The sequence below is a fragment of the Eublepharis macularius genome, chromosome 9 (assembly GCF_028583425.1).
Source record: "Eublepharis macularius isolate TG4126 chromosome 9, MPM_Emac_v1.0, whole genome shotgun sequence".
Lineage (NCBI taxonomy): Eukaryota > Metazoa > Chordata > Lepidosauria > Squamata > Eublepharidae > Eublepharis > Eublepharis macularius.
In genome coordinates, this window is record NC_072798.1 from 31,747,015 (window position 1) to 31,759,988 (window position 12,974).

The following is a 12,974-nucleotide window of genomic DNA, read 5'->3' on the forward strand; positions in this document are numbered from 1 at the left end:
TTGCATCTTGTAAAACTTTCACTTTCACTCGAGGCTTCTTGCCTGCCCAAACAAAATCTGATATTTTCCTCTGCCATTTTTCAAATTGTTTGGAGTCTCTGATGATTGGTATTGTCTGTAGCAAAAACATTACTCTTGGTAACACATTCATCTTAACTGCTGCAATCCTGCCCAACCATGACAAATTCAATCTATTCCATTTAATCAAGTCTCTCTCTATCTGAGTCCATAGTTTTTCATAATTGTTTTTGAATAGATCTATGTTCTTTGCAGTTAATTCGACTCCCAAATATTTCACTTTACTTGTTACTTCACAATCCGTTGTTTCCATTAACAATTGTTGTTTCTGCTTAGTCATATTTTTGCATAATATCTTTGACTTCTTTTTGTTAATGAAGAAACCTGCCAAGTCTCCAAACTCCTTGATCTAACTCTTCCATTGTCTGATGTACTAGGATGAATGATATATGTAATTTTAGGTAATTGATTAATGTTGTTCTGCTTCTGTATGGTTTTTGGGCCATAATACTGACTGACTGACCAGCCAAGAAGCCATGGGGGGAAAGAGTGACTTACCAAAATAAAACAAGGTTAATTGTATATTGTTTTTTATCTCATTGCTTGAAACTTATATTTTGTGTCCTCGCAGTTATTGCTGCTTTCTATATTCCTCGATAGTCTGAGGAGATAAGGCAGGATATAAATATTTTAAATAAGCACAGATCCCAAATTCAACAGGGAGAAAAGTTGCTGGGGGAGGAAGAGGAGTTACAACAAAGAAGTGGTGGCTGGGCAAAGGACTAAGTTCTACCTTCATCTTACTTCTCCAAATGGCTCCCTCCCAAATCTGTTTTTCTCAGAAAAAAATAGCCATTGGTGTGTAATGCACACGAAGGCAAGCATTAGTCTATCTGCCATCTCTCAGCCTGCCCTCTTTAACTACAGTCTGGAGATCAGAATGCTGACCTTCTAGGATTATCGTAATGCTGTTAAGCAGTGCTATAGATCAGTGGTGGAATACTGCTAAGTTTGATTCCTGATATTTACAGTTAGAAGGAACTAGCATTACAAGATGGGGAAAGTCTTCTGCCTGAGGTTATGGAGAACTACCACCCTCTCAAACTAGACAGTACTAAGGTAGATGGACCAATGATCTTTCGCTGTTTAAGACATCACATGCTTGCAAGTACTGCTGAAATAATTTATATGATGTGATTTAAGAGCTCTGAAACATCATATAAATGCTTGGGATCTTTATTATTAGTAATAATTATTCAAGTAAGTACAAAACAATGGTATTCCCTGAGTACCAATAAAACTCTTAGATAAGAGTCTTAGATAATTCCCAAGAAGGTGCTGTTTCCTTGTTTCAGGTTGCATTGAAACATCACTTGCTTGTCATCAGCATTAACTATATAAGTTAACTATTAAGCTTGGTTCATTCTTCTTTCTGCATAGTTCCAGTGGTCAAACACAAAAAAGCAATTAAATCATTGTGCTTGACACCACAGCGCACTCCATAAAGGCAAACCATCAATAAATTACTCTGGTGTAAAACATCTGGCAAGGCCCAGCCTCCTTTTCCTTTAAACCTTTCTGTTAAACTGCTGCATTTTGAAAAACGATAATCAGGCCTTAATTCTTTTTAAATTACAAAGGCTAGATTAATGATTGCCCAAATGAAATCAATACTATAACAAAAGTAATGGCTAGAGGGCTGGCTATCCGGTACTGTCTTAGGGCATGATTACTCATTTGTGAGCAGCACTGCACTTTGCAACCCTCAAGGCTCTTTGCTGAAATCTTAAGATTTGCCAGTTGGTAACTAAAAGATTTGGTGCCTCTTTACCAGTATGTTGCCTTGTTGGCGGATGAAAAATATGGTAAAGAGTATGTTCCACAATGTGATCCTAGATACCAGCTTGGAAGTAAATTCCATTGAAAATCAACAAAAATAAATGAAAATTAATAAGTTCCATGGAAAATCAATAAGACTTGTTTCTTAGAAAATGGAGCTAGGGTTAGCATGCCAATAATCTTAAAAAATTGTTGCCCATTACACTCTTCAATGTAAAGTGACATCTATTAGCTTGCTAATATGCACCAATACTTGCGCTCATATTTGCAGAATATTTGCATCAAGTAACATCACTGTAGCAATGCAATGCACTAGCATGTATAGTTCCTGATAGTGCCCATGCTAAACATTATCTGGTGGCTCAACAATTCTGAGAACTGGACTGAGAACTGTACATCTGCTGCAAAATTGCCATTTTTGATGTTTAACTCTCAAAATACAACATCTACAGTCCTTTTCCCCACTATGTTTCTCACATGGGTTTCTAAGTCTTAACATAAGGCAATTGGGAGGAGTTGCAGTCTACTTTTAAAGTAAGTTGTTTTGTACTACATTTAATTCTCAGCTCCCAAACTGTAACACTGATAGTGAGGCAGGTATGAGCCTTCAGAAATATCACTGGCTACAGCTGTTATATTATTCCTGCCAGTGGGAAAGGGCTGATGTCTGATCCAGCTTGGTAATGTGCAATAGCAGAATTTCTCTGGTGTTTCTTTAGCTAGATGGAGAATTATATGCACAAATTACTGCTGAGAATGATTTCTCCAACCTGGATAGCTAGAGTTGTGCTTTGAAAATAAGCAGGAGTTCTACCAACCTGGGAGCTATGATCATGTACTTGTCCACTGGGACTGAAGGATATGGGGAAATAGGCACAATGAATAGTTTCTAGTATACCAATCAACTGAAGTTTACAGTTTAGCAGAGGTTTTAAAAAATCCTCTACACTCAGGATATCCCCTTTTATATAATGTTCTGCTATTTTTCATTGCTGCTTCTAAGACAAAAGTGATTGCATCTGATGCTGCCATTCAAATTTCAGATATGACTCAGCCACAAAAACCATCCTCAATATTATACTTCAGCTCTGTAGCATGTGATATATAAAGAAAAGCAAGAATGCTTCTGAGCATAAACAGAGTGTCTCTCTCTGATGTACGACAATCTACAGCCCCCTCCCCATTCCATTAGGATAAGAGTTTGAGGGACACTGGAAGGGATTTCTACATAGGGTCTGAGCCTTAACACTAATCTTTTTGGAAATTAAGTAGCGAGTCCATGATGACTCCCCTTTAATACAGAATAATAATAATAATAATAATTACTATAAAGATACAAATGCATAACTTATTACTGTTGGCTTTTTACTCTGTTTTCCAAAAGTTGTGAAGTCTACACAATTGTTTCTTTTTATGGAATACTTGAAAGCGAATTGCATCTCTCAATTTCATTCAGGGGCTATGCAGTCTTATACTTGGTCTCTCACATATACGGTGACGACAGCGGCTGGATCACCTGCTGAAAACTCGCAACAACTACCTTGCATGAGGAGTCCACATGTTCCCCCTTCATCTGTTACACACAGAATACCTGTTTATCCACACAGAGAAGAACATGGGTAGGTCCTTTTCGGACATGTAGCTGCCTTTTTGGTTAGCTTAATCATAGACTAATTTAATAGTGGTGCCTGAAATTCAAGATGCCAGTACCATTCAACAGTACCATTCAAAGATGCCAGTACTAGAGATGGGCACGATCCGCATTACGATAGAAAAAAACCCACGATAATGGCAATCACACAATAGTGAACCGGCGGATCGTGATCATCCACGGCCAACGATCCAGCGATTGGGAGGGGCCTGGATCGGGGCGATCGGGCTCAGATCGGGGATCCAGACACTCAGGTGCCAGCAATCTATTCCCCTCGCAACGGAGCCAGGGGGATGCCTGAGCTCTGTTTGCCCTCCTTCTGTCGCCCTGGAAGCCTAGCTTTCCTTGATCAGCAGGGCTTCCTTCCAACCACGGAGCAGCAAAGCAGTCACAAGTTGGGAGAAGACACCCAGGGGAGGGAGGGGGAAGGGGGTGTTCTGTAGCCATGGGCACTCCAATCTCATCCCTGCAAACCCTGATAGGCAGTTCTGACAGCCAAACACAGACCTCCTGTGTTGCTGAATGGGAGCCATGCCATGGGCTCCCAGGCTGGGTTTCACTTTCTGCGAGCAGTGGAGTGGGACAGAGCTCTTGCTTGCTACTTGCTAGCCTTTGGGGAGAGAGAGAGAGACTGAGAGAGTCGGCCGCCACCCACCACCCACCTTCCCACTGGGAATAGCAGCGCGCCCCGCTTTGGCCTCCACAATCCACGATCCACGGCTCGGGAATGGGAGATGATCGGTGCGGATCGTTAATTTGGGTTCGTCGCCGGCACCGATCCACGATCAGCTGGATCGTTTATTTTTTTTGGATCATGCCCATTTCTAGCCAGTACCATTCAACAAATTCAATGGATGCCAGTACCATTCAACAGCTACTTGTTTGATGCAAAGGGTGAAGTATTGTTTTCAACTGAAAATTGGTATAAGTGTAACAGATGCCATGTTTGCCCAACCTCTGAATAAAGCTGATAAGCAATCATACGCATCCACACACAAGATCTCATACATAGATTCTGAATTTTTGATTCATGCAACATTCCTGTTTGCCAGAGTTTCAAAACAGTCAGAAATAACTTGGAGTATTATGAATATTTAGCTCTATAAAGATGGATTTCTCTCTTTTTTTAAAAAAAAAGTATAATGCACATCACAAAGTGATGAATAGGAATGGTGCTGACTGAGGAAATTATGTGGGTGTGTACCAGGATATATTCCAAATGGCAGATTTTGAACACCATTAAAGACAGTAGAATGAGACAACAGGAACCTTTGCTATTCCTTCTATAAACCATATGGTGGGGGGGGGCAGGGCCGGCGCTTTCATTGAGGCCAGGCCAGCAGCCGCCTCGACCACTAAGGCGCTGGAGGGGGCACCGGGGGCACGTGCCATGGAGCTCAATTGCCCCATGCTGCTGCCGCTGCCACCAACACACAACTGCGGGCCAGGCATGGCAGGCGGCTGGGGTGGCGCGCGGAGCAACTGAGCTGGGAGGATGCACACATGCTGCCCTGGCCGCCTGGCTCACAGCTGCTGTGCCCGGCCAGGAGTGCGTGTTGGCGGCAGCAGCACGGGGCAACTGAGTGGGCAGCCTCCTAGCCCTCACGCTCAGTTGCCTTGTGCTGCTGCTGCCGCCGGTGGTGGCACACAGCTGCGGGCCAGGCATGGCAGGTGGCTGGGGCAGTGCATGGAGCAACAGATGGAGGGCTGGGAGGATGCACGCTCGCCATCCCAGCAGCATGCCCTGCGTGTGACATCACACGCAGTGACATCATCACACAGTCTGGGTGCGCATGGGAGAACAGCAGCCCTGAAGCTGCCTCAGGTGTCAGAAACACTGGCACCGTCCCTGGGGGGCGGAACAATACCCTAAGCTGGTTAGTCATGAAGGTGCTCTGTCTTCAAAGGAGAAAAAGTGAAAGATGGTTAAGAGAAATGGGAAAAAACAAAAACAAAACCAGCATCATATTCTTATGTAAAGTGCAAGAATCTCAGCAGAATAGTATTAATTAAGAGACTGTTTTTATGAATGCTAAGTATCTTCTATGACTTTTTAGGTATAGCGGAAGCTACAACTATGGTAGTTATGGAAACCAACACCCCCATCCAATACAGAGTCAATATCCCTCTTTACAACATGACACAACTATTTCTGGACCTCTTCATTATACAGCTTACCACAGAAGCTCTTCACAGGTTAGTTTCATGTGATGATTTCTCCTGTTACTCAATAGGTTAAATAAAACCTCCTCCATTCAGTTTGCTTTCCCCCAAGCATAAAAGTTTACCAATACATCCCTTTGTCTTAAAGGTGAGATGGAAAGGGAATCTTTCTGTGGAGAAAAAAGATCCCTGTGAAGGAAATGTCATTCCCAGTGATTTCAGTGGGACTTGCAAAGGAGTAACAGTAAAGGCAGTCCACTGTGCAAGCACTGAGTCATTACTGACCCATGGGGGGATGTCGCATTATGACATTTTCTTGGCAGACTTTTTATAGGGTGGTTTGCCATTGCCTTGCCCAGAGTGGTAAGCTGCAGTACTGCAGCCCAAGCTCTGCTCACGACGTGAGTTCAATCCTGGCAGAAGTCAGGTTCAGGTAGCCGTCTCAAAGTTGACTCAGCCTTCCATCCTTCCGAGGTCGGTGAAATGAGTCCCCAGTTTCCTGGGGGTAAAGTGTAGATGACTGGGGAAGGCAATAGCAAACCACCCCATAACAAAAGTCTGCCAAGAAAACATTGTGAGGTGACATCCCCCCATGGGTCAGTAATGACTCGGTGCTTGCACAGGGGACTATCTTTACCTTTTACCTGCAAAGGAGTACATGCCCTTTTGGAGATGTGTATATTCCCTATCTGTAGTTCAAGGGACCTCTCTCTTTATTTGTGCATGGTCTGCTATATTTGGTGGGATTGCCACCTTTTTACTGGCCCTGCTCCTGTGCCTTTATCAGTAGTCTGACACACAAAAGTTTAACAGTATATGTGGAGATAAAAGCTTTACTTGCTAAATATCTGTATGTCATAATGCTGGTAAAACCAATGGAATAGGGCTGGGTGGCAATCCTAATACCGAGAAAAAAAGATGTAGTGAAGCTAAATATACAGTAACTTAAGCCATACACATCTCAAGCCATGTTGATAAAAAGAGCCAATCAGTCAACATTTTAGGTAAGTACGTATAATTATCGTCTTAACAGACATGCACATAATCCTACGTCACTGTGAAATCACCAGCAGAATTTCCATTGATTTTGATGTATTTGGATTGCAGCCCATGCTTTTAAGGGGCACTTAAATATTTTTTATAGCTTCAATGAATATTAAGAGGGATTTTATAAGGGGTAGCATGTGTGTGGAGAGTGGTGGTGGTGGTGGAATTACAGATTGCAAATAAATATTTATATACAATCATCAGTTAAAGTCTGTACTAGGTATACCCTGATTTTACAGTAAAATTTTCAGTAAAGCTAATTTGCGGTTTTTCTTACATTAGCTGATGCTTGTTAAAGTACCATGAACTTGAGAATTTAAAATATAGAAGTTGAGGTACATAATAGATGGCTGTGGCACACTTTCTAAAGTGTGAGCAAAAGCAGTATAAAGTTAGAGCTGCATTCATAAGGAAAATATTTTGCTGTTTTAACAGAGACACCTTTCACCTCTTTGCATAATCAGTCAGCAAGCTGAAGGACAAGAATAAAGAGATTATTCTTCAGCCTGACTCTGAGGAAACTCGAGCTTCATTGGTTGTGGGGAGACACTTAAAATAGTATTTTCTAAAATAATAACGGAAAGAAACTGAGCTAATTTTAATTTTTCGGAGAAAGAGCCTCAACAATAATCGGCTTAAAGTCACCCTAACTTAAAGGGGTTAGTGTTTCTTGTCAAGTTTCAACAGCAGTGGTGGTGGCAAGTGTGAGTTGACCCAGAAAATGGTAATTTCCTGTCAAGGGCTCTCCAACAAATGTCGCCTTTATATCTGGCAAAGATCACTAGGCCCCAGTGTTTTGAGATCAGCGTGCTTAAGCACTCTTCATTAAACCGGATGCAAAGTGTGAAAGGTGATTCAGGCAGCTTGGGCAGGCATCCGCGCAGATGGCGAAGCTTTGGACACTCCAACAAGGCTGAATAGATGCTTCATTGGTAGAGTTAATAGTCAGGCAGGGGCCAATGCGGACTTTAAAAATATTGTCTCTCAATGGTCTCTTCACTGGAAGGAAAAAGAAGTCACTGACTCATTTGCAATTAGCTGACCTATCGTTACAAATCTTTCCATGTTGGGGAATCAGCCATAACAGATTTTATTGTGAAAATAGTAGATATTTGGGAGTCCATATTATTTTCAAGCAATTATTCTTTTTTATATTCATGACACATTCATAAACACAGCTGCATCTGGGGGTATTTGGCCACACAAAGAAGCAACACACTGTATCCCTGTCCCCTTGTTTTTGCAGTCATTTATTAGCCTTTCCTTTCTGGTTAGGCATGCTCACATTGGAATGTTAATGAAAAGTGGAAAGGCAAATCTGCACTCCATTGCAGCTCATTAAGAAGCCTGTTCTTCTGTGTGCCAAATGGCACTGTCAAGGCAAAGGAAGGAAGGTGGTCCATGACTAGGCCAGGCCTTCGTAGTCTTAGTTGGCCTTCATCTTCAACCTCTGTATCAGACTTCCTGCATGACTTGATGTGGTTGCAGAGCTGTAAATGCAAGAATTAGAATCATTCTTGTAGTACTTCCAGTCTTCATAATCCAAATCTATAGTGGCCTTCAATTTGTGTTAGTACATGCTGGACCATATGGCTGATTGTAACTAACAACGGACCAGTGCCTTAAGATGCTATCTCAACATACATTGAAGGAAGATACACACATGTCCAGGATAAGCCATCATAATGCTATGAAGTGTCTTCTGACACTATGAATGCTGGGAAGAGTAACAGAGTTCCTTAACATGCCTCTATTATTCTCTGTTGTCACTGTTAATCCTATTGTTCACATAAGGGGAACTGCATTGGCTTAAATAATAGTAAATCAGAGTTAACTTGGTTATGGATTATGCTGAATAATGTATAAATGAAAATATCAATGCTATTTCAAGGAGTCAGATCATAACTTATTTCGTTTAGATTCAACTTCGTTTTGCCTATGACTGGTTTTGCTACAAGTCAGTGTTTCAAAAAAACAGTTTAGCATGCATCTGGAAAATGGGAAAATATGTAAGAAATAGGGCAGAAATGAATAGGTGAAAGAAACAGAGCAAGAGCGTGGCATATTAGAGGCTAGTCCCAGAATCTGTTTCTAATGCCAGGATTTGAAACATGAAGCTAATTATAAAGAACAGTGACCCTGAGCATGTGCAAAGAGTCTTTACCACACTACTTCATAACTCCCCCTCCTTTTTTTAAATGGATACTATTCAGGCTTTCATAGGACTCTTTGACAAGCTTGGGGGGTGCAAACAGAAATATGTACTTGAAAGGGGGGAAATTGCTGTTAAGGTTTATTTCTCACTGGTATGAAAAACTAGGAACTGTTCTTGCTCAAGTGAATGCCAAGCTAGAAAAGATGCTGTGAGATTTGTGAATAGACCTCCTATGTGTTTTTATAGGTAAATTAGGGGCGGAGGGTTTCTCCTTGTGCTGTTTCCCAACCTCAAAGTGGCCCAGAGCTTGGGGGGCGGGGGACACAATCTGAGATCAGTATAATGGCACAGGAGGAACAAGTGTTAAGTTCTTCTTCATTACAGCCCCCATCTGAATCAGGGACCCAATACTCGATGTTTACTAATAAAATATATATTTAGATGGGCCATCATGAATTTCTCCACAACCCCAAACTGTACACATTCAGTATAGAGACTTTATGAAAACAGCTAGAGATTTTTAAATAATGATTCAAATCAGTAGTAAATGAGTAATAAATAATGTGCGTGGTTCAGGTTTTGCTCCCTAAACTAACATCCACTGCTTCCCTGAATATTCAAGTACTATAAGAAAACAAGAAATTAACTCCATAGCTTTTATCATAAAGCTAATGTAGGCTACTGCCTAGAATTATGGACATGGGCTCAAATCGTACACTGTGCTGGCAGTAACACCATTTGAATAAATTGGGACTTGCTTCTCAGTAGACCTGCTTAAAACTTAAACAATTATTACCTATGAACAGCCTCCATCTTTTGAATAAAGAAGGAAATCTCATCTCCCATCTGCCAGTCAGAGTGGGTCCTGCCTACTATTTATTATTTTATTTACATTATTTATAGTCAGCCGTTCTTGCTAGGACTCAAGGCAGATTACATACAGTAAGACAATACAATCAACAGAATGGGACATCCAAGAAACAATGCAGTAGGAACTGTATTGCAGAAATCTGGAACCAACCAGAAATCTAAAAAAAACCTGAAGCAAAGCATAAGTATTAACATGGCACATTAAACAAAGCAAAAACTATATAGCAGGATCCTTCTTACAGCATTGGACAGTATAAAAATATACACAGTAGTATAGAGAATAGTTTCTACTCTTTACATAAGTATATTTCAGAACCGTTTTGTTACAGTACAGTCCTGTTATCTGTGTAGAAAAGCCCTCTTGAATAATTCAGTTTTGCATAGTTTGCAGAAAGCCAGGAGAGGGAGAGACTTCCTGATCTCATCAGGTAGACTATTCTATAAGGTGGGGGCCACAATGGAGAAAGTACATGTACGGGCTGTTAATTTTACCCATTTGCAGGTTGGCATCTGCAGAAGGCCCTGCTCAGATAAGCAAAGCAGTCATGGTGGAGCGTATGAGGAAAGGTGGTCCCATAGATATGAGGGACTCAGACCATGAAGGGCTTTGTATGTAACAACGCCATCTTAAATTGAGCCTGGTAACTGATGGATGGCCAGTGGGGTGACTACAGAATGGGAGAGTAATATGCATACTCTGTCTAGTTCCCGATAATAGCCAAGCTGCTACATATTGCACCCACTGGAGTCTCCAAGTTGATTTTGTTGGGAGACCAATATAAAGTGCATTACAGTAGTCTTTTCTTGATATCAATGTGGAGTGGATCCAGAGGCCATATTGGCTGTATCAAGGTAGGGGGCCATCATCCAGACTAAACTGAATTGAAATAATGTTTTGTGTAGCTGTATTAACTGCTTTTGCAGTAGTAATGCTGGATCTAGTAAAATCTTAACTGAGTCAGCAAGGGTCAGCTGAACCCACTAAAAGTAAGAAGGACAATGTCCTTTAAGATCTCCATTTCCCCAATCAACATTACCTTTGTCTTTTCAGAGTTTAGTTTCAGTTTGTTCACTCTTAGGGTCTCACCAGTCACCACACGAGACAAAATACACTCGAATTACATGGTTATTCCAAGTGTATTCTGTAATTTGAGTGTATTTGAGTGTAATTCAAATGCACACATGCTTAGCAGAGGGCCAATTTGGGGCCCAAATGGGCCGAACTGGGCTTGTTTGAGGCCCAAATCAGCCTGTTGCGAAGTGCACACATGCTCCTGCACCTACGTAATGACATCACCGGAACTGATGTCATTGGGCAGGAACAGGACCACGTGTGCAAATGATGGGGGCACAAGAAAAGTAAGCGCCAAGTCCCCAGCCTCCTGCTAGAATGATAAAGGGACCTGGCAACCCTAGCTAAAGCCAATAGGGCTGTCTCTGTCCCATAACCTGGCTAGAATGAGAAGAGTTCAGAAGAGATTAATTATCCAAACCAAGACCTGCTCCACTATTGATCTCTCAATCACTTTGCCTAGAAAGGGCAGATTAAAGACTGGACGATAATTGGCTACATCATTTTTTTAGGAAGTTCTTTTTAAGTAGTGATGTTTGAATGGCCAAGGGAAGATGCCTTGGGTTAGTAGCTGATTTATAATAAATATTAAGGGCTTGTTGATGTGATTCTTACATGATTTCACAGCCAGAATGGGCAGAATCCAGTGCACAAATAGTGACCGCAGATTCCAGGATCCTGTCAACATCCATCCTGGAAACTAGGTCAAAATTGTCTATAAATAGAACAAATGGTGCATTACGCATTTCTTCTGGTGGACCTCTGGCACAACCAGTATCCAGATCAAAGCGAATTCTCAATAGTTTTATCAGCAAAAATCTTTGAAAAGGATCAGAACTAATTGTCTGTTCCCGAGAGAATAAAGACTCAGATTTTGGAGTCAGCAGATGCTACCTTGAACAACTAGGATGGTTGTGAACTAGGTGTAGCTGAATTAATAGCAGCAGAGAAATAGCATTTCTTTGCTGCCATCACCTCTACTTCATAGGTCCTCTAGCGGCCTCTATAACATGATTTGTTGCATTCAACACAAGTTCTCCACCAGAATTGTTCTAGACTTCTTCGGCCTTCTTCAGGGGCCTCCTATGGCACTTATTTGGGATACCCTTATGGAGCAGAACAGTTAGTTAAGAAGCAGAAGTCTTTCATGAGGACACTACTTGGATTTTCCAACGTGGGTTCTAAAACATCTTGGAATGCAGAGAAAATTAATGGAATACTAACTGTACAGTTGGGTCAGAGTCCACTCCACCATCCCCCCAAAACAAACACTAAATAACTATAAAGTGATTGTTTTACGAAGTGTAGACTGTGTCATAGTAATTCAACTGAATTATTCTACTGATATTATGAAACTGCCCTTGGATTTTTATTTTATTCTGTTGTCTTTTTGATACTAAATGAACATCTTTTTTCCTTTCTGCTGTATTGTTTAATTTTATTATTAGAGGGTTTTTTTAATTTTATGTCACCTTAAGCCTTAAGGCACACATTTTAACAAATGGTCTAATTCTGATAGACTTTGAGAATCCATGTTTTAGTTTTGACACTATAAAATACAATTTAATTTTCCTTAATGTGTGCCCCTCTATGCACATCGTTAACATTTTCACAATGTGATTTCATTTTCTAGTATCCCTTCAATAGCTCATCATCGCGGATGGAGCCCTGTTTGATGAGCAGCACCCCAAGACTGCATCCAACCCCAGTAACTCCTCGCTGGGCAGAAGTACCTTCAGCGAATGCTTGTTACTCAAGTCCACCCATGCACTCCACAAGATATGGAAATTCTGGCGATATGTACACACCTTTGACCACACGGAGGAATTCTGAATATGAGCACATGCAACACTTTCCTGGCTTTGCCTACATCAATGGGGAAGCCACCACAGGATGGGCAAAATGAAAATGATCAGTTGTATTATCAACCATATATATTTAATAAAGACACAAAACTTTTATGCCTGGATATATAGAGATGAATGGAACTTTTAAATAGGCATTCGTTATGGCCAAGATGATGGAAAAGATCCTGGACAAGTGACTTAATAAGCATCATTATACACCAGTGCGATGGTTCTGCAAACCAAGCAAGATTTAACTGCTGCTATAAAGCATTATTATATAGGCCAAAGTGTGCCTTTTTGTTTTTTGTTTCC

General features: G+C 41.2%; 1 protein-coding gene across 1 annotated transcript in view; it reads left to right on the top strand.

Moving 5' to 3' along the window:
- Nucleotides 1-12,721, top strand: part of RFX4 (regulatory factor X4) — a 73,250-nt gene extending 60,529 nt beyond the window's left edge. The window contains exons 15-17 of the mRNA XM_054988943.1: nucleotides 3,314-3,476; nucleotides 5,566-5,704; nucleotides 12,449-12,721. Coding sequence (XP_054844918.1) covers nucleotides 3,314-3,476; nucleotides 5,566-5,704; nucleotides 12,449-12,721 — 575 coding nt within the window. The remainder of the gene's footprint in view (nucleotides 1-3,313; nucleotides 3,477-5,565; nucleotides 5,705-12,448) is intronic.
- The last annotated feature ends 253 nt before the right edge of the window (nucleotides 12,722-12,974 follow it).